The sequence below is a fragment of the Protopterus annectens genome, chromosome 7.part0, assembly GCF_019279795.1.
Source record: "Protopterus annectens isolate FY-2018-M chromosome 7.part0, PAN1.0, whole genome shotgun sequence".
In the NCBI taxonomy this organism is placed as follows: Eukaryota; Metazoa; Chordata; order Ceratodontiformes; family Protopteridae; genus Protopterus; species Protopterus annectens.
This window is the reverse complement of record NC_056739.1, coordinates 1,538,857,599-1,538,885,408: the sequence shown is the minus strand read 5'-3', so window position 1 is coordinate 1,538,885,408 and position 27,810 is coordinate 1,538,857,599. Positions and strand designations below refer to the sequence as shown.

Genomic DNA, 27,810 nt, shown 5'->3' with positions numbered 1-27,810 from the left:
TAACACACACACACACACACACACACACACACACATATTTAATTAAGGAAGGATGATTTTTTTTTTTTGTTGAGACTGCTAAAGAGAGGCTTAGGTTTGCACATGCATGTTATTTATATACCACCCGCCACCCTCATTAAGCTTGCCTTTCAGCATAGGCCTGGCAGCAGTGAACAAGCATTGAACCTCTCTCTGTTCTGATGCATCTTTAACTATAGCACACTGTGCATGTTAAGTGTAAATAACACAGAAGCATCCTTCATCTTTATTTTACCAGAATCACACAAAAAAGGCTCAGGTAATACAACAGTCAAGTTCTCTGCCAGTGGAGATGTACTTAAAGCCTGCAAGATTATAAACAGCTTTTACAGGGAAAGCAGGCCTGGTAAATTTTCAAAAGCTATTGTAGGTCAATAAATTAAATGACAGATTTTGAAAAAATGCACACTGCTGGTGTGCTGCATCCTTACCATGAAGGCAAGTGTTCCAGGTCGGCAGAGCCTGAGACAAAAGGAATACTTGGTTTAGTAAACAAGCAGAGTTTATCTGTTGCTCCATCTCTCTGAACAATGAATATTCATTTGCTGAACTGCAAATTCAATATCTGTACATTTATAGAATGTCATTTTAAGGAAAAAATGTACATCAGAACATATTCCTACAGCAAAGTGTTCATTGGAGAAAAATGGGGATTTTACTGACAGAGAAGATGAAAATAATTGGCTGAAGTTACTTGTGTAAGTCAGATGTTAAACTCAAAAAATGCTTTTATTATTCTCACTAGGAAGCAATGATGGCTTAACTGTTTCTTAATTCATTTAACTCCATCTCTTTCTATATCTATATCTCCAGATGTATTTATTTCTAAGTATACAAGCTCAAATGCATTGATGAGATAGAGTAGTTCATTTTACTTTTAATTATATTACTAAAACAATAAAATGTTAACATACTGTTCACTTTTGTTTAGTATTCAGCTGCCTTAAGTGGTAAGGAAGACTATCTGTGCCTTTTTCAAAAACACAACATCTGCCACAATAACTTGCCTACACATGCTTGCTGTTTGAAATGTCTAAAAATCAAGCGGACTCATGCAATAGGGAAAATGTAGATTCTTCAATATTTGGGAACTTTCTCCTTTCCTTAGTGTTGCGCAACCATGGAGCTTATATATATATATATATATATATATATATATATTTGGTGCAGGGGTTTTTCCTCCACAAAAAGCACTTGTTTTGTTATTTGTATTTACGTCAGTGTTTGTTTATATGTATCACACTAGTGTAACAGAGCATTTCCAGTGCTAGCACTTGTGTTACAATGTTTCACAGTGCAAGCTGTCACAATAACTTGTATTGTTTTCCAAACCTTAAAAAATATGTAAGCATATATATTTACAGCTATGTGTTCACAACACACACACACACATTCTAGTCTTATGGGAGTTAATGAGATGAACTTGTTTACTAAATGAAAATATGTCATTTTGTCCAATACTGTCAAGTTGCATCCAACTACTATAGCAATCACATAAACAGGCAACTCCATCCACTGGGTTTAATAGGCAAGCAGGGAAAGGAACTAGATTGCCAGGCCTTTCTTCCACATCACACACACACACACACACACACACACACACACACACACACACACACACACACACACACACACACACACACACATGCTCAGCAGGCACACCTATGGACAATTTAGAGCTGCCAATCCAATTTTTGTATGTCTTTTGAATAAGTGAGTAAACTGGAGTACCCAACGAAAATAAATGCAAACCCAGGGAGAATGTGCAAACTCCACAGCCAAGAACTGAGCTGGGGAGCCTTTTGTTATGAGGTAAGAATGTTACTCACTGTACCACTGTGCTGACCAGAAAAATAAATTCACAAAAGTAAAAACAAAAGCATACTTTTTCAATGCATCTAGCATAATAAGCAAAATTCATATATTTTACTTATTGTTAACCTTTTTGAATTGGAATTGTCCATATAGTTGTGGCAACAGTTCATTCTTCCCAAAATATGCAACAGCGAAACTGCTGACAAGTAAGCAACTGCTTAGAGATGAATATCAAATTCACATATTTAAAAAATAATAACCCAATCATAAATAAGCCAGAGTATTTAACCTGATGAGTGCTGTCTGAAGTGGCAGTCACATGGGAGATGAGCTAATAAGTGGAACAATTAAATGCAGTACACTGTCTAAGGGTATGAATGAGGACATTTTTATACAGAGAGGTGGTGAACATGTTTTTTTCTTCCTTTTTCTTTTGTGTGCGTGTGACTTTGGAAGAATTACAGGGCACTGGGTGTTGGGATGGGCAACAGCAGTCAGAAGCAAAGACTGTATGATAATGTTGGTTATTCACAATTATGAAAACTTGTGCCCGAACTGAAAATATGTTTTACGTGAAGTCACAACTTTATACTGTGAACCAGAAATTGGACAGAGATCTGAATTCAAAAGGACTGGAGTCAGTGTTAAGTATCATATCTGACAGAAGAAATCTCTTCCCATATACATCACACTTACGTACCTAAGAACCAGTCAGACAGCTGGTAATCCTTTGTCGGTTCAACATGTTTTAGGCACAGTATGTTTCTGATTTGTAAGGAACACCCTAAACTTAAACATCATACAAATAAGTCATAACTCTTTAATATTTCACTCTTTTGTATTACCCTAAACATTTCTAGTACAGGATACAATAGTCAAATAAAAATGGTAAAATAGATCTGTTTCTTTTCTGAAAGCCTGTGAAGAAAGCATTTTCAAAAGAATCAAAAGGAATGTTAAAGACAAGTTTTCATTTAAATAATTCTATGTTGGTATGACTTGTCATCTCAAGCAGTCAAATGTCAATCCATCTTCTCCACAGCCTGCATATCTAAAAAGAGCTGTCTTCAGTTTAGAGCCCTACGTCAGTTTAAAACATACCTTATTACAATAATGACACTGTGTCAGTAAGAAATCTTTTGACAGAGCTGAACATAAAAATAATTCCAGATTCAGAAGGTGCCATGAAAGTTACTCACTCAAGAACATCTCTGTTAAACTGTTTTTGTCTGTTTCCCAAGAATTCGCCAATCATTTGTCTGCTGAGGCCTTTCCTCTGAAGTAGAAAGTGTGCAACACCAACTGGAGTATCTGGTACAAATCCCCTCTCTATAAGGTACTGAACTCCCTTCTCTGGTTTTCTAGGAAGGAAAAATACAAAGAGTTTTACCAGTGGTTCATTTTAAGTACAGAATACTTTGATGTTTTTGAACACAGCTTTGGCCTCACATGTTTAAGGCATGTCTATTTACATCATAATGTACAATAAAAAGTGTTCACATTTATTTAAAAACGCATTGGTATTGAGAACAAACTATACAATTTCACAACTACATTTGTCCAACATAGAGTGGATATCAGAAAAAGGCATGCCACAAATAAAGTAATTCAGAAATTATGTTGCTGATAGCTTATAGATAAAATATTGATTTTCTTTGTAATTAGAGAAGCAATTAAGTATTGGGCCAGGTTCCAAAACAGTTGCTGTCTAAGTGTCTAATGCCAGTATAACCCTGCCCTGATTTCGAAAGACTTGCTCTTGGTTTAAGTGACTTACTAAGGTTCATTGGTTCGTAGATTAGTACTAAGCTAACTGCACTTATGGGCCATTTTAAGCCTAGCCAATTACCCCATCTGAGAATCAAACCCTGTACCTTGTGTCTGTAAAGTAAACACCTTAAACATTATGCCAACCTCCTGCCCCTGGGAAAACTGTCAGTGCTAGCTTATTTCCAGGTGTAAGGCCTATCTAGAAACAAGCTTACACTAGGGCCAAGATTCCAAAAGACTTGCTGTCAGTGTAAGTGACTTTATTCCAGTGCATTACACTGAAGTAGAATCATCAGCAAATTTTTGGAATCTGGCCCAATTTCAACTTTAGAGAGAAGGTGCATATACAGCTATCAATAAAATGCAATGTTCGTAGATGTCTCCTCTCACCCAATCCACATGGGAAGAAAAAAATAAAATTACAAACCACTGTCACATACATACTGCAGAATCTCTGTTTAACAGTAATACCACACACACAATTAGTTGCCACAAATGTGGGCTTACTGAGCTGAGACATTCCTATGGCATACATTTGCTGAAAATCCTATCCCTCCCTTCTGATCTCAATTTCATCAAAAATGGTCAACAGTGTGAGACATCAATATAGAATGAAACTGGAATGAAGTACATAAGGTATATCACTGTATTTCAGTTAGGTATTACTTTACTGTAAATAAGAGGACAAGAGTTACGTGTGACTGAAAGCAGAGCCACAAAGTAAACAAATACCAGGTTTGTTGTAAACACAGTCAAGTTAAGGGCACCAGTGAATCCTGCAACTGCTGTAACCCCTGGTCAGTCAGGCACCTGATCACAGCAAATTGTCTTATATGGAAAAAATATACCCCAGCCAATGAGTTTGTCTTCTCTTTCTGCAGATGATAATATTCTCTTCATATAAAAATTGAAGTGGATCTCTGGTCATACTGTAAATGAAATTCAAATTATATATGAGGTACTCAAAAGTGATAAGTCAACGAGCGGGGGTGCATCATTTCACTAATTCTGTTTTTAATACCCTGGCTGCTTTAATCTAGTTATAGGTTCTCCAGTTCTGTTAGTCATGCTGGAGACACTAAATTTTGTTAGACACAACAGGGGCCACTGATGTCACTAATTTTCTGGGACAGAGTACCCAAAACTCTGATGCCTACCCTGTGTGAGCCTTTCTAATAGCCAAAGCATAGTACAAATGATGAAATTCACAACTGAATGAACCAAAAGCTTAACAAATTTAAACTAATAACATTGTGATTATCAATGTGCTATATTCATGACAGAAACACATGCAGTTAATTCTGAATCTGTTCTGCTTCAACACAGGTGACTATTGCGCGGATGACACCATCCATTCAGATACAGCTACAAGGCTTGCGAACATGGATTAAAAGTGCTTAGGATTCACTAAAGGCAATCTTGAAAACAATATATTCATAGGGCCAGTTTAAACCTGAAATAGTATCACTACAGTGTATTTTGCAGTACAGAGCCACACAGGGTCATAACAATAACAACAACAACAACAAAAACTTCCACTAATATCTACACATGGAGTTATCACACAATGGATAAGTGTACAGCAATGGTCTTATCAAGTACACGAGAAAGCTATAGAAAGAAAGCACTATATTATAATAATAGCACTGAAAAGTAGACAATTATTTGATCTTAGCCGGAATGCCGAGAAGTGAACCAACTTGGTACAGTCCCTGTTGACATGGGGACTGCTCACTGAGCTCCAATTTCAATCATACCTGCCACCTAGTAAGCCTGTGCCCTGACCCCTTAAAAACTGTTCTTCTTAAGGTGCTATGTTTCTTCTTATGTCTCTTTCATTTAACATTTGGCACATTTCTGCAGCTACTGTTTTACCTGCCTTTATCTTTCAAGGTCTGTGCACTTCCAGGACAGACTCGGGCAGTTATGATACCCTGCTGAGAAACAAGTCACAAAGAAGAAGAAATCACACTGATTGGAATTACCAAAGACCTTTGCATGGAGCCAGATGTCATTTTCTAAATCTTAACTATTTCTTCTTTTTCTTCTATTTGCCTTCTTTAAGATTAAGCACTATGTATATCACCTTTATGTATCACAAGTTAGGTCAAACTGTTAAGAAAGGTGATATACACCTCAAATCAGCAGCATGAATGTCTTCTAATCTTACTTATAGATTGAACAGACTTGCAAATTTGTAAGCATGAGACACTTAAACTTAAGGCCGCAGCCACATAATAAAAAACAGATAGTAATCACTGTCAGCAGCAATTTTAAATGCAACTTTCAGGAACATTCATTTCTGAAGCAATGCACCATATCAAACTTTTAGGTCCCATTGGCAATAAGCAGTTTTCTAAGCCTGACTGAAATATTGTGGCACCAATCAACTACTCAGTGATGGTGATGAAGCCACTGAATAACCAGACTCCATAGCTGATACAAAGGGACAGTACAGTTATGTGATAACTCACCATAACAATATGTAAAAATGATAGGATAAGAGGTGCAGAATTCATCATATGCATATATGATTATATTCTCAATAATTGAGAATAACTATCATTAAGCTACGCACAGTTGACCATTCCATCAATAACTCATACCAACAAATGTTAAAACTAAAACGTGTTTTTGTAGGATGACCTGCTCCCATGTGTCCCTATGTTTGTGTATGTATATATATATATATATATATGTGTGTGTGTGTGTGTATGTGGGCGTGTGTATGTACGCATGAGTATTGTGTCTTTTAGCACTGACACTGCAAACTGCAGCAACAGTGGAATTGTATGCAGATGTGTGTGTGTGTGTGTGTGTGTGTGTGTGTGTGTGTGTGTATATATATATATATATATATATATATATATAAAATATTTGTATATGTAACACACACACACACACACACATATATATATATATATATATATATATATATATATATATATATATATACACACACATATCCATACACACACACTTACATATACACTAATTTTGAGATTGCACATCAGTGGGAAAAGGATAAACTCCCATAGTCTCATTATTCACCATTCTTGCACTAACATAGTACACTTGCATTGCCACAACAGTAATCAATGTAAAAAGATGACAACACCCATTTTGACAATTAAAACACTTGGAAAAAAAAACAAATGTCACCATATTATATATACATACATACATGCATACATATATTTTTTTCAAGAGAAAGTAGAAACTTAATCCATACCTAAGTATGAGCCTATTAGTTGCAATCACGATGAATAATACAGTAGACAAGTGAACTTCAAGTGTTTACAGCTCAACATCTATTTTATAAACAGTTATATACATATGGTTTGGCTACCTATAACAAAAAGAGGGGGTGCAGCTTAAAAGTATACACTTTATAAAAGTAAACAGGCCCAATATATAGTACCAGCAGCAGAAGGAAAAGGCCTATCCTCCACCAAGGATCTTAGCATCTGTACATCTACAACCACCGTAAGTTATCACACAGCTGTTCTATGTACCTTGTGGAGATAATGGATATGACCTGTTAGTACCAACATTGATATTTACAGACTCCATAACTGCGGTTGGTCTATGGCATTCTCTGTAGAACTGCTTGGACATCCAATGTGTACTATTCTGAGAAAGTGTGAATAAATAATTATTTAGCAGCCTTTGCAGATATGAACAGACTCACTTCTGAAGCAGACATAGTAGGTCTTGACGTGGCAGAATGAGCCCTATTCATCTTAGCATAACATAAGACAACTGAATTAGATGAACATTTGGACAGAGTCTGCTGGTTAATAGAAAGCCTTGCTTCCTTTTCATAAAGAAAACAGACAACTCATCAGCCTAAAGAGTTGTGTTTTTGCTTTCAGTATGACTAGAGCAGTACATAAGTGAGAAAACAACTCACCAAGCACAACTGCTTGTAAATGTAATCCCTCAAAAAAAGTAAAAGGAAGCATTTTTTCATGGTCAAGCCACCCTGTACCACCTTGTGTGGAAGGCCAAGTCCCCCAACTAAAAGTTACATATAGCAATTCTACAGCTGTAGCAAAATGAAAAAAAAAAAAAAGAAAATCAGAAAAATGAAGTGCTGCTAAATCACATGACTGTGGGAGGTCAACATCAACTAGAAGCTCATTTAGTTTGCATGCAGTGAGGTGTAGGGATGCTTGTGGTCTTGACACATAACACTTCAAAGCCCTGTGTACATACAGTTAGTGCAGAAAATATGTCACCTTCCTTCTCCTACTTGAGAAAGAAAACTGAAAACAGAAGAGATCAATCTAAGAGAATTTTGCAATCTACTTCAAGCATAAAAGGGGGATTTGTTTTTAAAGACACCCTGTCCACGAGGAGACTGTATAAAATGTTTTATGCATTAAGGCATGTAGTGGACAAAAACATCAAGTTTAGGCAAAAGCAACTAGAAACAAAGGTGAGCTATATAGGAAATGGTTACCTCTAGAACAGAAGATCCAAGATTCTAGATTTCATGTTGGAGTCACTGGATTTCTACAAAGTTTGGTAGGCATGGGTTGCAGTCTTTGGGTCCATTCTACTGCTGACATGCAAATTATCTAAATGTAAAATCTGATGACCACCAGGGGAATGGTCTCTCAAGTTACACCACTGGTGCTAAACAGATTAAAGTATAAAAGAAGGCAAGCAAATATGAATCACTAATCAACTCACTAAGTGCAGTTTGGCCTCAAGAACATGCAGGGAATCTGCACTGTTGACTTGGGTATTGGTCTATACCACTCCCCCATACCAAGCAGAGTTCTTAGCTCATCTCCCAAGAAAACTAAGTCACCACTTTCTTTAGGTTTCAGTGTCTTCCAGTGCTTACTTGCTTGTACTAACTGTACATTGAATAATATTTTACAAAACACACACACAAAATTAATTTCCTAGGAAGATGGATACGATTGTCTGATGCTACAGCCTTCTATCCTAACCCAAGGTAGTAAACTGCTATCAGTCCAGATTACATGAGTGGAGAATTGCCAGTTACTGTTCCATTCATGATAATATAGCACTACACACAAACAGCAATGTGTAGCAGAGCAGTCAGACCAGTTAGAGGTGGATGCCAGCAGTTTGTCACCTATTTTTTTAGGTTATGGACTCCTGAGAAGTCTATGTTAGTTTGAACAATGAGGCAGCCTGTAGCGATGAAGCACCCACTACTTAAATCTGCACTGGGTTCTACTGCAGAAATGAAAAAAATCCTATTGAAATTATTTGGCATTATCTACTAGTCTACAGTTTGTTGACAAGGATCTCATAATAATACAGGATCATGATGGCATTGTGGTGACTGGCACCTTACAGCCCACTGCAATGCCTGCAGCTTTGAATGTGAAACAGCACTGCAGAAACAATGCATAATATAATGTAAGGTGTGAGAGATGCAGGAGCATCTGAGTCTGAACATCCACTGCATCCTCTCTCAAATTGTACCATAGCAATACTTTCTGGACCCTCACTATAAACATAAATGACCAACAATAAAGAGTGTCCATCTCTGTCCAGAAGAAGGCAACCTCTTGAACTGAGACAAGGGTGGACTGTCACTAGTTTATGAAGACCTCTAGAGCCAATATCTAAAGAAACATCCAAGCCATGAGACAGTCATTAATGTAAGGGAATGTAAGAAGCTCCCTCTCCAGTACAGCCTGCATCTCCGCAGCTGACAGCTCGATAACACTCTGGGTAAACAGCAGAGACCAAATGGCAACACCAAGTATGAAGCTGAACTCCACTCAAAGCACACTGAAAAAAAAATGTTTGCATGGATTCCAGATCCTAATGTGGCAAAAGACATTCACACTGGATCCCAGATCCTAATGTGGCAAAAGACATTTGCATTCTCATGTGGCATAATGTAGGCACTCTCAACAAGGCATGACCCCCTTCAGAGTCACCTACCCTGAATCTCATGCATCATATAATTACTGAAGTTGCTAAGGTCCAGGGTGGGACAAAGTGCTCTGTTCTTTTCAGAAGAAGGAAAAGACATGGATAAAACCCTTTTCCTTTTCTGTAAAGGAGGAACAGGCTCTATGGTCCCTTTGTAATGTTATGTTTGGACCAGCACCACAAGTTCTATAGAAGCCTCCTTGCCTCTCAGCAAAGTTCTTTTTGGAGGATCTAAAAGCTCTAATATGTGGCTATCTATGACCACAAGTGAAGTCTTCTAATGAAGGTTGCAAACTCGGGAAAAACAGGAAAACTGACATCTAGTCTGCAATCCTACAGCAAGGTCAGAACAACAGATGCTTTAATACGGAATGATGGACAGCCACAGAGGTATGATTGCTTAATGACTGGGCTTTCCTTATTTTTTGGTGTTTTCTACTTCTTAGAAAATTCAGCAAGCTTGCAAGACAACAGAAACTTGAGAATGCAATACAGAATCCCTCCACAGTAGTTGAGATTTCCTCTTTGGGAGGCTTCAACAAGGTCTTGGGAAATCTGTCTAAAGATATGGTCTCCAGAAAAAGGCATCCAAAATAGCATGACTAAGACCATTCTTAATGGAAAAGAAACTGAGTCGTGTCATGTAGTACAGACATAATCCTAAGCTTGTTGCCTTAGCCAAAGTGACAATAAAGTCAAAGCACTAACAGGAAATGTGGAAGCCCACTGCAGAAGTTGTGAAAGGTGTCTTTTAAATGGCCGCCTTCTCACATTCAGGGCAGTCTGCTAGCTTTTCCAGAGTTGGATCCAAAAAAACAGGACTGGAAAATGGACAAGTAAGACAAATTCTTACTGGATCACAGAAATGGGAGAGATGAGTGCTTACCTGCCAACCTTGCCCTAAGACATGGACTCCTCATCAGATGTTAAGGTGAAGAGGTGTTATGCTGCTGGAACTTTTGCTGAACTAGAGCGATTACAAAGAAATCCTTCTTACGGCTCTTTGCCAGGATGTCACTTTACTCTGTTGGAAGCTTATCCATCCATTCTTGAGAACAAAGTGATAAATTGTTTCCAAACTTCAAAACTGGCATAATTCAGGGCAGGTTCCTGTTGGGGGGGATGGTTTGAATCAAAAATTCCTAATCCTTTTTTTTCAGATATTAATTTAAGCATTTCTGTAGTGAAAGCAGAAAAAAACTAGCTGATCCATAGTACACTTCAAAGGTCTAAAAGTATCCTACAGAAAGGAGTGTCTGAAGTGCACGGATAGGAAGTCCCACTAATTTTGACTGTTTCATAAAAGGTCATCTGGAGACTCAGAATCCCCTTTCAAGGGTAGTGTTTTGGGGACGAAAGCATTTCCCATACCCCTGCAAATGAGCATCGTGTTTAAGGTGATACGGTTATTGTACTCACAGCAGCACACACTTGAGATGTCAACTGATTGTGAGAACTAGCATATGGCCCAGTAATGACATTAAAGCATGCTCCCAGACTTTGTGTTCATATGAAGCCAAGTCCCAACATATGTTGAAGAGCATATGCATAAGAAGGCTATCCTCATGATCCCAAATGCTTCAACAGCATGTCTGCCAATTGTCCCAGATTTTGCCTTAAATTTTTACCCCACCCCTCATAAATTTCTGATTTTCTTGTAAGTCACTGACATTTTAGTAAGTCAATAATGCTGCACATTAGCGTTTCATACTTATTATTCAAAAAATGCATTTTGATTCAACACCTGTTGCTCTACTAAATTAAGTAAATAAGAGTTGCACACAAAAAAACTGTCCCTGATTCTGGGCCTTCATCCACCTTTATATTGTTTTTCTGCACAATTCTTGAGCAAAGAAGTTAAGAAGTATGTGTAAGAGGGCCTGTGACAATATCCTCATCCCAAGCCAGTGAGTCTTGTTCAGTCTTGGAGATACAAGAGGTGCAGACTCTCTCCTTCAAAGTTCAGCCTCCAGGCTTTCACAGAGGGACTTGATGGATAGCTCCAACTGTGCTGGTTGAGAGTAGTCACAGCCTAGATGTTTGTATATGGACGTGTAGGTGCTGAAACATAGGATATACTTCCTACATGGTTGCCTGAGTGCACAATCAGTGCTACTCTTGTGATCTAAGGACAGGGGTGAAAATGATCCCTCACTAGTTGAAGGACAGCTCAAGATCTGTGATTCTACCATAGAAGCTGGCTTAAAAATGGGAAGCTTTGTCTATTTTGTGTCCTCCATACCCCTTACCTTGTCTTTTCAATTCAGCGTCCACCCTGAATTGGCTGAGTGCCCATCTTGCTAGCCCCTTCTTTTCGTATTCTCATCGGCCACCATTTTCTTTGATGTGAAGATGGCCTTCAGCTTGACTCAGTTTCCCTGGCAGATGGCTGGAGTGAACCTCTGATATTTGTTGCAATACTGACCTGATCTCCCCCCCCACAAAGTTTTAGCAACAGTTACTGTGTGGGTCCAGAGTAAAGATCTGATGACTGTAGGAACACGTTTAGTTTTAGGCATTGAATGTGGGACCGGGACCCTTCTTGTGTGGCAACTTGAGAACCAAGATTTAAATCACACCAGCATCAGAAAGGAAAAGTAGAAAGCAAATGCTGAAGGTGCTCTTAATACAGTACATTTTGTTATGATGTGAGATGGCTGGAGGTGTGCATGCCTCCAAGCAAAGAAGCTCTAAAACATTCTGAATTGTGATCAGTTGTGGATTTCAGAAGAGGCAAGCACATGTGATCAGTTGTGCATTTCAGAAGATGCAAGCCCAGCGCTTCCTTGTTGCAGTAGTAGGCTTCCAAAGTCAAATCATTCAGTTGTTACCACATCAAGCCCACTCTAGCTGCAGTACCTCTGGATAACTAGTAGCCAAACAAAACCATTTTTGTAAGTTGGGTTACTTTTTGTGCAAGAAGCTGTACAGACGGGCTCATGTAGGTTAGAATTATCACAGCTTGTTCTACTCTTTAAACTTATGAAAAATGTAGTGTTCAAGTGGCACTAAATAAAGTGCCACAGAGAAGTACAATTTCCAACGCGGATGCGACAAAGTTTTTTTTAACTAAGTCTGCTGTAGTTCAATTTTAAACATACTTTTGATGCATGTACTTAGTAAGCAGAAAAGTAATGCTTTAGAGATAAGAGTTTGCACCTCTCAACCTTTTAGCATAAGAAATCTGTACATAGGCAAAATTAAATGGGGGGCAAAGATCCAAAAATAAGGACAGATTTTAAATATTGCTCTTATTAATTTGGAAAGTTGTTTGAATAACAGGTTTTGCATTTGCATGCATTTTCTGAAGGATACGGAATTTTAAACTGAAATATCTGTCATTATTTAGTGAATTCCATTTTCAGTGTTTTGCCAGAAAACCACAAATTTTATAAGGCAAAAATCTGGGCAGTTGAGAGGTATACATGTGAAAGCTACTATCATTTCCATGAATTATGTCAGGTCTTTCCTTATAAATCTGTCTTAGGGTCAAGCATGTTAAGAGGTCAGCTGAGATGTTAGCCAATGATGGTAGTGGGTGGGGCACCCTTCCTAAGTGCAGGTGAAAAGTCTAAGTGATATTCAATTCTGATATGACAGTGAGACCACAGACTACCTCACCTAACACATAACATGAAAACATACATCCAACAATAAAACTGGGAAAAAAGAACAGTCAGTAAGAGCTATTGTACTTCTTTTAAACTGGAATGTGCTTGCTATACATTTTTGTACTGAAATTTAAAATAAAATTTTAAAGTAACCAACTTGATAGCAGATTCTGAAAATAAAGTCTTAAATTTGGTGTTTGTATGAAGAAATGTAACTTGTTTCCATGTTGTTTTCCTGAAAAAGTCGTGTCTCTAAGCAACACATATTTTTCACTAAGGCTTTTTAAAATGGCTTTCCATTCAGGCACACGCAATAGGTTAACAGATCTTTGACAAGCTTAAGGATCAGGGTCCTTCAATAAGTGTAACAGCTTTTGTCTCATCGTTAAATTTACATGCTCCAATGTATTCATCAAGGTCTGTTTTAAATGCGTGAAGAGACTGGCACTGTTTCAGTGAGGGGGGAGTTTATTTCAAGTCCAAAGGAAACATTAGATTATATATCTTTCTTAATTTTTCAAAACTGTTTATGGTCACTGTATTTCTGCACATTAGTACTCCCAAATGCTGTCCTGGTCAGGCAGTCTTGAAAAGATGAAAGCTTTTTAGATCCTCCTCAGGAGATGGTATCACACTGAGAAGATCGGCAGCTCTTTCAGTCTGAGAAAAACAAGTTGCCAAGTCCTGCAATCCTCTCTAACAGAATTCTTTGTGCCTTATCTAGTCTTATTTCCTGTATTTCTTAGCTACAACATGCACAATTGTAAATAGTGAAAAGGCATTATTGTAACTGGCCAGCAGAAAATGTATGGAAGGGCTAAACAAAATGCTTTTTAACCCATAGAGGAGTTATTATGGAGACAGTGGAGAGGAAAATTGTGAGGGAGGTATAATATCTTTAACAGAGCTTTGAAAACTTTATGGCCTAGCTGATTTAATTTCTACAGGGACAGTTTACTCTGTACAGAAGAGACAGGTAAAGCTAACAAAGGACACTCTAAGGAAATTTTTGGAAGAAGGCACTGCTAATAAAGTCTTTGAAAGAGAATCTGTTCACTTTGTTAGAGTCAGCTTGCACAAAATATAGTCGTTACAAAGAGAGACACTTTGATCAGTCCATACTGGGGTGTTAAAATATGGCTGCCTTATCCGCAGTTTAAAATCAGATTCTGCCATCATTTTATTAAAACATTTTGCAGCAAAACCAGTAAAACAATGTCCAGCACAGAAAAGGGCCTTAAAATGTTACTTTTTGGAACCAAATGAATAATGCTGAATGGCAACTGTATTGCAACATTTATTCAAAACAGTTGTATTTTGCCCTTTGCTTTCTGGGTAGCCAAGAACAGAAAAGCAGATTCCTATGCTGTCAAGCTCCATTGCCACACTATCAGTACAGATAAAATTACAGATGTTAATGTGCAAGCCCATTGAAGAAGAATTCATAAGGGTCTGCCTTGTGGGGAATGCTTTATCTCAGAAGCAGGCGTTTTCCCAGCTTTTCCAGAGCCAGGTCCACTAGATGAAATGGAACAAATGAGACAATTAGCTATCTTTAAGAGCTAGAGTGGTAAGAGAAAAACACCCTTCAGTCCACTCTCTAAGTTTAGATTGCTTATGTGGTGGCAAGGTAGACAGGTGCTGTGGTCCTCCATGAGGCTGCCTTTTCCAGGAATGTTTAGAAGGAATGGTGCCTTACAGAAGGCAGCTGCTTTGTTAGGAGCTGAAGAACCAAGAATTGAACCATTAATGACAGGATCGGATGGAAGGAGGAAGAGGAGATGCCCCTTGGACCTCATCCTTCTTTCTCAAGCAATGATTTGGCATTTTCTAGTGTGAAGTAGATCAACTACAGGTCAGTTCAAAAAGGCCCTTACAGGGCTGTATTTTATCTGAAGAAAAGCTAAGACAAAGAGACTGTATCTCTATATCATGGAGGACAACCAGCAGCAGGGAAACATCCTCTTATACTAACTACAGCACTGGGGAACCTACATTTGTCCAGCATCTTGAGCACAAGGGAGGAGCACAGACATGCTCATTGAGTGGCAGGTAAAAGGATGGGTCCACAACAGGTCCTGAAGCAGACCTGGCACTCTATGCACCAGTGCAGGGCCTCATTCTGGCATCAATCTGCATTTCCTAAGACTGTGTTCCTGCAACTATACTGTCTCACAGCACCAGGTATGAAGCATCAAATAAAGGTGCTTTGTCTCTGAAGCAACTGTGAGACCACTAGTCAGCAAGAAACAAAGGAGGAACATCTTCATCTCCTGCTTGTGTGCCAAAAAGTGAGTGCATTTTCAGCCCAAATTCTACAGCAGAGCACTCAACAGAGAAAACACAAGGCTCATGATGCACAAAGTAGGCCAATTAGTCACTGACTCCTGTTTTACATTCAGGCCCTGAAATACACTGCTCAAAGTGGCATTTGGGAACACATCTCCTATCCTGGCTGCACTCATGAGACTATCACTTCCAGGAGGACAGTTAACAGCCTAAGAATGTGGTGGAGGTCACTACAGTAATGATGTGTATCAGGTGAGATTCTGGCTGGGTTGATGTTTTGTCTCCCTTAACTTCTTCTTGTCCTTCTCCTGCCTGGGATCACACACAGGATCCTTGTGCCAACATTTATGTTGGCTGCTCTCAAATGTTCCCATCTGACATAAGACAGTCCTCAAGGTTCTCCTGTTACCTGTGACTGGTAGCCAGGTTGAATCTGTGGCACTTGTGACAGGTTTTTGATGTTATATTCCCTCCCAAGGCACTAAGTGCAGTGAGAATATGGATCATCACTAGTGACTTGATGAGCCCCCTAGCGTCTGTGCTTCATCAGCATCAAGTGTACAAAAGTTTTGCATAAGGCATGGTATGCAACTGGCAGGGGGAAAACTTGGGGGAGTAATGCCAATTTTGTCCTGTAAGACCCAACATGTCAAGCCAATACTGATTTATTTATTTATTCGTTTGTTCGTTCATTTCCAGTTGCTGATTGGGACAATCTGACTGAGCTACTGGGCCCTTTCCATCAGCTTTGTCGGGAGAAAAGGACTACAGTTAATAACATACTTACAAAATACAACAACAATAAAGTATATAAAAAGACAATAAAAGGAATACATAAAATGCACATTCATGCTAAAATAGCTGCCATAATACAGCATTCACAATAAATGTAAGCTATTTAGGCATAACTAGAGGTCTATATTCCTAGTATAAGAGTTAAGTATGGAGAGAGAGAGAGAACGGAAAATAGACAAGGCCAAAAAAAGAAAAGAGTTATTATTATAAATGAGAAGGCTGTGATGGAAGAAAACAAGTTAGGTTTCTTTGGACAGTTACTATAGGATGGGCATATTAAATATGGTTAATGATAGCTTGTTTGGCCCAGAACTGCCACAGAAACAGCCTACAATGAGAGTAGAAGAGGAGCCCAGCTTAGAAGAAGTAAGAGCAGCACTAAGGAAAATGAAGTCAGGGAAAGCAGCAGGCTTAGATGAGGTCACAGTAGATATGATAAAGTTACTGGGTGAGCTAGGGGAGAAATGGCTCCTGAGGGTACTAATTGCAGTGTGGAGAGAAAGGTGTATTCCAGATGACTGGAGAATAAGCGTACTCGTGCCAGTGTACAAGAACAAAGGGGACATCCACAACTGTGGACAGTACAGAGGCATCAAACTCCTACCACATTGCATGAAAGTTCTGGAGAGGGTGATTGATAAACGGATACGCAGAATAGTAGAATGTAAGATGGGAGATGAACAGTTCAGATTCAGATCAGGATGCAGCACAATTGACCCGATGTTTGCATTGAGACAGATACTTGAAAAGAAACTAGAGAAGAGGAGAGAGTCAAACTGGGCTTTCCTAGACTTGGAGAAAGCATATGACAAGGTCCCAAGAAAGCTGATCTGGGCAGTACTGCGGTGGTTTGAAGTCCCAGAAACACTGGTAGAATTAGTACAGGCTATGTACAAGGACCCAGTGACTCAAGTATGAACAGTGTTTGGCCTCACAGAGGGGTTCCCAGTGGGAGTGGGTGTACACCAGGGTTCAGCTCTGAGCCCACTGCTGTTCATACTGGTAATGGACTACATCAGCAAACAGGTTGGAGGGGTCAGAGCAACAACGCTGCTGTATGCAGACAATGTGGCAGTACAGGCAGACTCTGATCTAGAACTTCAGCAAAGGATAGGAGAATGGAATGCAAATCTGAAGGCACATGGGATGAAACTAAGCACAGATAAGACAGTGGTAATGGCAGCAGACTGGGAAATCAGAAGAAGCTGAGAATAGAGATAGATGGGAAGATAGTGGAACAGGTAAACAGCTTCAAGTATCTGGGAGGGGTGGTTGAGGAGAAGGGTAGTCTGAATGAAGAGGTCAAAGCTAGAATCAGAGGGGCTGCAGCCAACTAGCATAGAGTATCAGGTGTAGTATATGACAGAAGAATGCCAAAGAAGCTGAAAAGTAAGGTGTACAAGACAGTAGTGCGACCAGTACTACTGTATGGTACAGAAACCTGGGCAGTAAAGGCAGAACAGTTGAAGAAGCTAGAGGTGATGGAAATGAAGTGCCTGAGAAAGGTGGTAGGATGCACACTGCGGGACAGGCGAAGAAATGACGACATAAGAGCAGAAGCCAAAGTACCTCCAATTGCAGAAAAGATCAAAGAAAACAGATTACGATGGTTTGGGCACATGTGTAGAAAAACAGAAGACAATCTGGTGAGGGAGATTTGGGACAGACAGGAAGAAGGTAAGAGGAAGCGAGGGTGTCCAGCAAAGAGGTGGATGGATTGTGAGAAAGAAGATCTGCAACAGTCAGGCATCAGTGTTGAAGAAGGCAGGAGAGTGGCACTGAATCGAGAGAGTTGGCGACAGTTAATACGATACCCCGACCCCATGTAAATGGGAAAAAGGGGATGATGATGATAGCTTGTTTGGCATTTGTTTATTTATAGGTTAAAAACTAGAGCTTAGATACATGTGCAGTTCCATGGAGACGTAAGGTAGGTCTTTAATTTTTCTGATAGCAGAAGTTTTAGGTTCATAGGTAGGTACTAGGCTATCTGCCCGAGGGCATTTATAAGCCTAGCCAGAGTGTGTCGGCTTTCGCCGCCCCGTTGATTAATTAACTGATCCTCTGTCAAGCAGAGCCAATGAAGTGATCCCAGGGGTGTATTTTCTGTTACCCATCCACTCATCAAGGTTTCTCTTGAAGAGTGTTAGTGAGGGGCTCTGCCTAATGTAGTTTGGAATTTTGTTCCAAAGCATGGGGAGTCTATGTGACAGGAATCTATCCCTCCAGCATGTTCTATTTATTGTTGTGGTGAGGTTTAGCTTATTAGAGTGCGTGGCTCGCAGTGACTTGGATTTCTTTAGGTGGAGCATGTCCATCAATTCTGAGTTGGACATGGCTTTGTAAGTCAGGCAGAGATCACCTCTGAGTAAGCGATATGCCACTGAGTACAGCCGGAGTTTTTTCAGTTAGGCTGCATAGGACATATGTTTGAGATCAGTAATCCTCTTGGTAAGGTACTTATTTGGTCTTTCCAGCTGTTGGAAGTGTCTTGTGAGGTACATCCCAAATGAGGCATTGTACTCTATGATGGGTCTAATGAGTGACGAGGAGAGGGGCACTATAACCTTTTTATTTCTAGATGCAAACCCTTTAGTAATTAGAGGGGCCACATAGAAGGATTTCCTAACTACTTTGGCAATATGATTGTCAGAGGAGAGATTATTATCTACCTGGGTCCCCAGATCTCTTATTAACTCTTCTGTATTAAGGGGGCTGCCACCTATGTGGTAATTAGTGGGTGTTTTGTTTTTCCCAAACAGGATAACTATGCATTTTTTGGCATTTTGCTTGAGGCCATGACTTTGACACCAGGTGTCCATCTCAGTAAGGCCCTTTTGGAGGATGTCCGTGTCAGCCGGAGAGTCAATTATGGCTCCCAGTTTGCAGTCATCGGCAAAGTTGGTTAGCCATAGTCCTCCTGTGTTTGCCTGTACTTCTGAGAAGTATATGCTGAACAGTAGGGGTCCCAGGACCGAGCCTTGCGGGACACCACTTGTGACTGGTTTAGAGTCGGACCTGGAGCCCTGGAGTTTCCATTGTTTTGCTATATCGGTATGCAGACCCCTCCCTATGCAGAGAGCTAAAGTCTGAAAGAATTATACAAAGGAAAGGGTCCTTAAGAATGAATGCCCATCACACACAAACAAAATTATGCAGGTGCAGACTCACTCTTACAACAGTAAATGCAGGGTTTTAGTACAGAAACGGGCATTTTCATGACAGCCACTGCAAGTGATTCTCTACATGTGTTGTTTAAAGCCATTGATTATAAATAGAGTTCTAAAGTCGGTTAAGCTATTGCTTCCTGATGTCTGCATGTACCTATTAATTTTAAAGTAACAAACATAGAACAACATGAAGAGATATTCTGTAGAAAAAAAAAAATCTTTTTTAAAATTATAAGTTTTAATGAAAAAAGCTGTGTTCTCATGTTAGTTCTTTACCAATGCATCATTTAGTCTAGTGCTGTACTGCATAAGCAAAATTACAAGTCATCATCTGCCAACTTTGAAAAACCTGTTATTCTAAAGTAATTCTGACTAGCAAATGGTATAACACAGAAATGAAAATCTCATATGATATATAAAAAATGATACAACAAGTATTTCTTAAGAGGTGCATACCTGTTTTGAAAACCTAGTACTGTAACCTGTAATCATTTTATAAATGAGTACTGCATTCACCAAATGTTTAAACATTTAATTTTCTACACTCTGCTGGCTGCCAGATGTCAGTGATTTTAGAGTGAAGCCCCATTCATTACACCAACAGATTCACTGCTGTCTTTCATTTTTCTTGCTGCAATACGGCAAGTTATATGCCTGCCTGTGAAAGTGAATGCTTCTCATCTCCACTGGATGCACAGAAGGTGACTGCATTTCTTAATGCAGTAAAAATCAATTCTACAAAACAAGGTGACCTCACACTATTTTTAACCACTGCAGCTTATATGGCTTTGACCTCTTATAGTATTCTGCAGAACAAAAATGGCAAAAATAAAGCTTCACTCCCCTGCGTGACTTTCTTTTACTAGCCATCAACACTGAGGCGATATTGCAAACATTTTGGTATAGTAAGTGAATCTTGCTAAAATGAACTCTTGAAAATAACATAGTGAACACTGAAAACATGGTTCCTATTAGAATTTGACAGTCAGAATAATTAAACATATACAGATACTAAAACATTTCATAACATTTGGGAGGGCAATACTATACATCTTAGGTGTTAAGCAGATCTGTTCTGGCAGATGTTTGGAAAATACACAGTTATATATTGCTTAAAATAAATTATCCATGCAAATATTTTTTTCTTCTACTGTGGAAACGAGTGCTGAAGAGTGCTTGTTGCCCGATGTGCTAGATGCACAGAAGCGAATCCAAGATCCAGGAAGTAATTTGCAGGGACATTATTTTGCTAGCCAGTAAAATGAGATATTCTACATTATGTAATGCATGCATACAGTCATGAATAAATTCTATTTATCTAGTTTTATTCTATCTTAGGACCTTTTTGCCTCTGTAGAGACACAACAGACAAATGTAAATATTATTTGAACCTATTATAGTATACTGTCTGTAAGCTGACCAACCTTTGCTATGCCAGTTTTTCTTGGTTTCTAATTTCACAACAGGCTCTTCTATTTTTTTAATAAATGTGCATTGTCCACAAACACTATACATTAACTTTTCTCTCAGCAGTTAATGTTAACTAGTGAACCTGTTATGAGCTTGTATCTAATAATTAATTGTGCTACGTTTCTGCACTACGGTCAGATATAGAAGGTTATAGGAAGTGAAATGTAACATGTTAAACAGTGGCATCTGTGCAAAAATTAAGAGAGCTTCAAAAATGATTTTGGCAATCATTTCGTGAGAGGTGCTTATGTGCAGGTGAGATAACAAAAATGTAATGTTCTTTATCAGAATGAGATCTGTGGGGCTATGTAGCACCGCACGGAAGAAACACGCTCCTAAACTGATTGAGATATTGCTGCTTACTACCACTGTGCTACTCCCATCAGGCTTTGCATTTGCTGGATACTTGCTAGTTATTATGATACATATCTATGAGCTTTCTTGACAATAAGTAACTGTCTGCTCTAAGACTCTGTTGTGCAAATTCATGACTTTACAATGCAGCAGGCCTGACAATGTGAAAAGACCACATAGGCATATCACAATTTCAGCAAAATGACATAATAAATGAGTTACTTTTGTAATCAAGGTCTTGCCTTGCCTTTTTTCTTAAAAACTTGCATCAGACTACGAACACAGTATTTGGAAAGAGTCAGAGTTACTCAGAATGCATTTCTATCATGTTTCCTATCATATTCCTCTTTGCTCAACTGCAGTGAGTTTAGATCATTTACTGAACTTTGGTTGAAAATATAATAATATAGGTATAATGAGTGCGTGGAAGCCCAGAGGTGTCCCCCCTTTGGCAAAACATATACCTTATAAACAAAAGTAAACCTTGGGGAGTTAATGGTAGACTCATATGGAAGGAAGAATGTTCCTATAAGATAGCTCTGATAGATGGGACACCTAGATATGTTTCAATCATTCAGAATTGGTCTGTACAGATTTAGGATGTAATTGAGTGGCTGGTACTAATACTCTCTCACTGATGAGTACTGCATAGTCTTTTCCCTGCAGAGTGGCAAAAGTTCATGAGTCTTCCCAGTGGGCTTCTCACTGTCTCCACTTCACCTGATGTCTTAACGCCACTTGACTGAAAATACAGCAAAACACAGAAGTCACAGCCACAAATCCATTAGAGGTGGAAAAATCAGTTTGAATTTATGAATGTAATATTTGGTGAATGGGATGTCCAACTGTGTTGTGGCCCTAAATAATGACTTTGTATGAATGCATAGTGTGACGCCCCACTTTTGGGCTAGTAATCAAGGAGCTTGAATCCTCACCACTGACACTGGGGAGGGACGTTCACTTGGAACAAAAATGGATACACACAGTATTTCCAAATTCAACTCTGCACCAAGCACAATTTTCCTTAAGAGCACACAGGAACACACTCAGTCCACTAGCTAGGTTTTCCTCTCTCTATCCAGGCCCCAGTAAGACTCCTCACTAGAACAACTGTAGAGCTGAGTCCTCAGCTGAGTGTCCCTGGCCATGTCCTCCACCACCCTCTGTATGCAACCAGTACTCTGTGTCCCTATTGAAAGTAGCTGACACATACACACACTCATTGAGATTTGGTTTGCACACACACACACACACACACACACACACACACACACACACACACACACATGCACACCTGGGAAAGGCTGGCACAGATTTACTAGCTATGCCCCTCTACCCAGACTATAAGATAGATAATGCCACAAGGTCACTCCAAAGACAGCTGCTGTAAGGCTCTTACAAGGGTATCCAATTATACTGAATGAAATTAATACTGATACAAACGGTAGTGTTTGTCTAATGCAGTAAGGCTTCCAGGAGTGGCCACAGTTTCAACAATAGGTATAAGTACTCTCAAAGGTTAAAACATTCTATAAAAGATCAGCCATGATGAAAAGTTGAAATATATTTAATAATAATTAACCAAATAACATGAAAATACTAAATATCTATTTACAATAAACACCACAGTTTCATCACAGGAAATATTAAAAATAGCACAGATGGATAGATTCACACATTTACAGAAAAGCAGTACTTAACTAATCTCACTATATTTTCCTGACAGATCTAAATTATTAATATTCCCTGGTTACTTACTAAAGCAAGTCAACATGAAGTGGGTGAGAGATCCTTCTGTGTCAGGTTTCAAAAACAGACTGCTCTGACACTTCTGTCTCATCTGGTATTAAAACATCATTTTAGTCCTGAATTACAGAATGACATCACATACATCTTGTTATATGACTTCTCATTCCCATACTACCCTTTCTTACTAGAAAATTAACCAGAACCTCACACATATCTGTTACCATACACACAGATAGAGCTTTGCTAAGATGTGTTATAGCATCTGGAAGGTATAAAACAATTTTAACACTTCCACTCTTCCTATAGAGCTACCAAGCCATGTTTCTCCCATTGTTTCTCTGTCTGCATTCAGACCTGCGAGATACAATCATTATGGTTTATACCAAGTAATTTAATTTCAAACTATTTTTCAAAATTAGCTGGACTGAGATTAACCTCTTCTCTTCCAGTATCCTCTGTTACAATGTATTAATTTCTACAGTTACAATACAGTTTTACATATTGGTATTTTTTTTTCTGTCCAGCAGGACCCACTGGTGGTACATTTTTAACACAAGCAGCTTTACAAATACATTTTCAATACAAGCATCTGTACATTCAATTCTTTACAAGACTCCAGTTAGCTATGCTGGCATATATCACTTGTCCACTGCCCTACTTCTCCTGGTAGAGCTGGCAATACCTCTTATCATCACACATAGATCTTTGTGATCAGAATAAGAGTTCAGTGCATTGTGGTCATAGAAGTATTAGTCCTGCAATGGTAAATGATTCTATGGCAAAGCAGCATCAATTGTAATAACGTTAGTCTGTGCCCTTCTATGTCTACTCTTATCGTACCCTGTACAAAATGAATTAATTGGCAATATACAATGAGAAGTAAATGGTTACACTCCTGAGAGAATCTGTCTTAAAGCATACTGCAAGTAATAATATAGTACTACACAAAAAAGTGCTAAACATGGCAGCAGTATTATGCCAGTGGCACAAAGCAAATGGCAAAATTAATACTGCTGCCATCTGCAATCTACAGCTGGGATAATTAATACTGCTGCCATATGCCAGCTGCACAATGCAGATGAAAATATCCTAAATGCAATACTAGCAACTTATGCTGAGCAGTTTGTCCAGGTCTTAGGGAAACCCACCTCCTGGCACAGGCAAGGTCTCAAAGTACTGTGGAGAAAGTACAGTTTTGTACCTACCATAAATGTAGATGTCTGATAGGAATGCATCTGCAGTCTTTACAAATGGGTTGTCCTGTCGTCAGGCAGCCCTTCGGTCGGCCGGATTCCAAAGTCTGGGTCTGGCTTCGGCTGGTGTCGCACTTCACCCGACGTCATTGCGGCAGTTCTTCGGGTATAAAGGCATCAGCCAACGCCATTTTCCTCAGTGTTTCTTGCCCCAGATGCCAGGTGCCCTCTTGGATGGCTAAATTTGGATAAATGCCAAAGTTTCCAAATAGTAGAGAGCAACACACAAAATAAGCATGTATGTACATATATACAAACAAATACACCATAATAGATCCCCCCCAAGCTAGCTGAAGGTTGGCAAATACCCTAGGAGTACCTCAGAGGGGAAGGAGGGAGGGTAATCCTGACTGCAGATGCATTCCTATCGGACATCTACATTTATGGTAGGTACAAAACTGTACTATGTCCTTCAAGGATGCATCTGCAGTCTTTACAAATGGGTAGAATACCATAGCTAAGCTAGGGGAGGAGGAAATAAGCAGAGATTATGGTGTAGTTAGGATCCCTTGCAAAACAGCAGTGGCAAAACCAGCTCGGGATCTAGAGTATAAAGGTAAATTATAATGCTTGGCAAATGTATGCACAGAGGTCCAAGTAGCAGCCTCTATAATGTCCTTGGTAGCCACTCCTCGTAAGAAAGCTGTGGTAGTGGCTGTAGCCCTTGTGGAGTGAGGCCTGATGTTCTCTGGAGTTTTCTTTCCATGGTAGGAGTAACAAAATCTAATGCAATTTCCTATCCATTTGGAGATTGTCTGTTTTGAAATTGGTTTTCCTTCCTTTCCTGTTGCATATGCTACCAGAAGCTGGTCAATTTTTCTATTGGTTTTTGTCCTGTCCAGGTAGTAGCGTAATTGTCTATGTACATCCAAGGTATGTAGTAGCCTTTCTCCCCTGTTCTGTGGGTTGGGGAAGAATGTAGGAAGGTGGATAGCCTGATTTAAAGAGACTCTGGATACAACCTTAGGCATAAATGTAGGATTGGTTCTCATGGACACTCTATCTTGATGGAAGATCAGGAAGGGTTGCACTGCCATCAATGCCTGTAGTTCAGAGACCCTTCTTGCTGAAGTTATTGCCAGCAAGAATGCAGTCTTCCAGGATAAGTATTGTAATTCTGCTGTTGCTGCTGGTTCGAAAGGGGGAAGTGTCAATTTTTCTAGCACAAAGTTCAAGTCCCATGCTGGCAATGGAGGTTTTCTGGGAGGTTTCACATTTTTAATTCCTCTCAGAAACTGTCTGAGCAGAGGATGCGAGAAGACAGGAGGATCCAAGCTGTATTCTGCAGAAATAGCTGAGGCATGTATCTTGATGGAAGAATAGGACAGGCCTGTATGGAAGAGCTCTGCCAAGTACTCCAGGATGTTGGCTATGTTCACCAGTGTCACATCTTGCCCCTTTGCAGTACTCCAAATGAGATATCTTTTCCATTTTGCTGCATAATTCTTTCTTGTTGAAGGTCTACGAGCCTCCAGGATTATGTCCTTAACCCTTTGGGATAAATTTGGGTTAATTGTTGTCATGTAATGTTCCAGGCAGTTAGCTGCAGAGTTTTCAGGTTTGGATGCAGGATGTTGTAGTTGTTCTGTGTTAACAGTAATGGGATCAGGGGCAGTGTCCATCTTTGTTCCCGGGACATGCTCCTCAGCAATGGATACCAATGTTGTCTTGGCCAGTCTGGAGCTATCAGAATGATCCTCGGACATTCCTCTTTGATCTTCAGAAGCACCTTGTGCATCAAAGGAAGTGGTGGGAATGCGTATGCTGTCAAGCTTTTCCAACTGAAAGATAGGGAGTCCACCTTCCAAGCAAGTGGGTGGTACGTCCTTGTGCAGAATTTCTTTAGCTGGTGATTGAGTGGGGATGCAAACAAGTCTATTTGTGGTAATCCCCATTCTCTTGTGATGGCTTTGAAGATGCCCGGATGCAGCATCCATTCGTGGGCATCTGTTGTAGTTCTGCTTAATATGTCTGCTAGTATGTTTTCCTTCCCTGGTACATAAATTGCTTGTAACTGAATGTTGTAGCTCAGAGCCACATCCCATAGGTCCAGTGCCAGCCAGCATAGAGGATATGAGTGTGTGTCTCCCTGTTTGTTGATGTACCATGTAACTGTGGTGTTGTCTGTCCTTATCATCAACTGACCTTCTTGGAGAAAAGGTCTGAATGCCTGGATTGCCAATTTTACTGCCATCATTTCCTTTAGATTTATGTGCAGGTGCAGCTGGTCTTGAGTCCATAGGCCTTGAGTGCACTTGTCCAGCATGTGTGCCCCCCAACCGAGGTCTGAGGCATCTGTCGTGATGGTTTGTCTTGGTTGACTTTTGCAGAAGGGCAATCCTGAGTTTGATTGGCAGGCGTGAGCCCACCATAGGAACTCTTTCTTCAGGCAGGGAATCATTGGAATTTTGGTTTCTAGGCTGTGCTTGTGTTGAGACCACAAATTCTTTAAGTACCATTGTAGCTTTCTCATATGCAGCCTGGCAAGAGGGACCAGTATTATGCAGGATGCCATGAAGCCTAGAGCTTGCAGCACTTTTCTTGCAGTTAGATGATTCTGCTTTGTTAATGCCAAGAAGTAGAGAGGAAGCTGCTCTTTCTTTTCTGCAGTTAAGGATGCCATTTGTTTTGATGTGTCCAGTTCTGCACCCAGAAAGGTTATTCTTTGGGATGGAATCAGCCTTGACTTCTTTATATCGACTGTATATCTCAGGGCTTGCAGCAGGTAAATGACTCTTTGTAGGTCTTCTGTTAGTTTGTTTTTGTTGTCCGCTTGTATCAGGCAGTCGTCCAGGTAGGGATAGATTTGAATCCCCTGAAGTCTGCAATGAGCGATTACTGATGCCAGGCATTTCGTGAACACTCTGGGCGCAGTAGATAAGCCAAAGGGCAATGCTGAGAATTGATAATGCTCTGATCCTGCAAGAAATCTGAGGTATCTTCTGCAATTTGGTCTTATGGGGATGTGCAGGTATGCCTCCTTGAGATCTAGAGTTACCAGCCAAGACTCCTTGCCCAGCATGGGAAGAAGCTGCTGTAGGGTCAGCATTTTGAATTTTGGAACAATGAGGAATGTGTTTAAAGTGGACAGGTCTAGAACAGGCCTCCATTTGTTTTCTTTTCTTGGTACCAGGAAGAGTCTGGAGTAAAATCCCTTTCCTTGCTCCAAAGATGGTACCTTTTCCACAGCTCTCATTCTTAATAATTGAGATATTTGCTTTAGAGCTTCTGTCCTTTGAGTAGGTGGCAGGTTTGGCATTCCTCTCTTTCCTGGTAGAGTATGGAAATGGAACCTGTAACCTTGGTCTATAATTTGTAAAATCCATTTTTCTCTTGTGATGCAATGCCAGTTCTTTGAAAATAAGGCTAGCTTTCCGCCTAAGGGTGCTTCTAGTTGTTCCCTGGTAGGCGGTGCCACCGCCAAGTCACTGTGATTGAGTTGTTGTAGTGGTGGTGGCTGCGTCCGTGCCTCGCTGGTTGTTACCTTGCCACTGGCGTCCCATGTAGGCACCTCTGGTTTGGTTTCTGCCTCTCGAGTGCCTATTCCTGCCTCTTTGTGCCCTAGAG

General features: G+C 39.8%; 1 protein-coding gene across 8 annotated transcripts in view; it reads right to left on the bottom strand.

The window, feature by feature from the left end:
- IQSEC1 (IQ motif and Sec7 domain ArfGEF 1) overlaps positions 1-27,810 on the bottom strand; it is a 2,803,266-nt gene that overhangs the window by 308,252 nt on the left and 2,467,204 nt on the right. For all 8 annotated transcript variants that reach the window (XM_044078078.1, XM_044078079.1, XM_044078080.1 and 5 more), the window contains one exon: positions 3,054-3,215. In XM_044078078.1, coding sequence (XP_043934013.1) covers positions 3,054-3,215 — 162 coding nt within the window. The remainder of the gene's footprint in view (positions 1-3,053; positions 3,216-27,810) is intronic.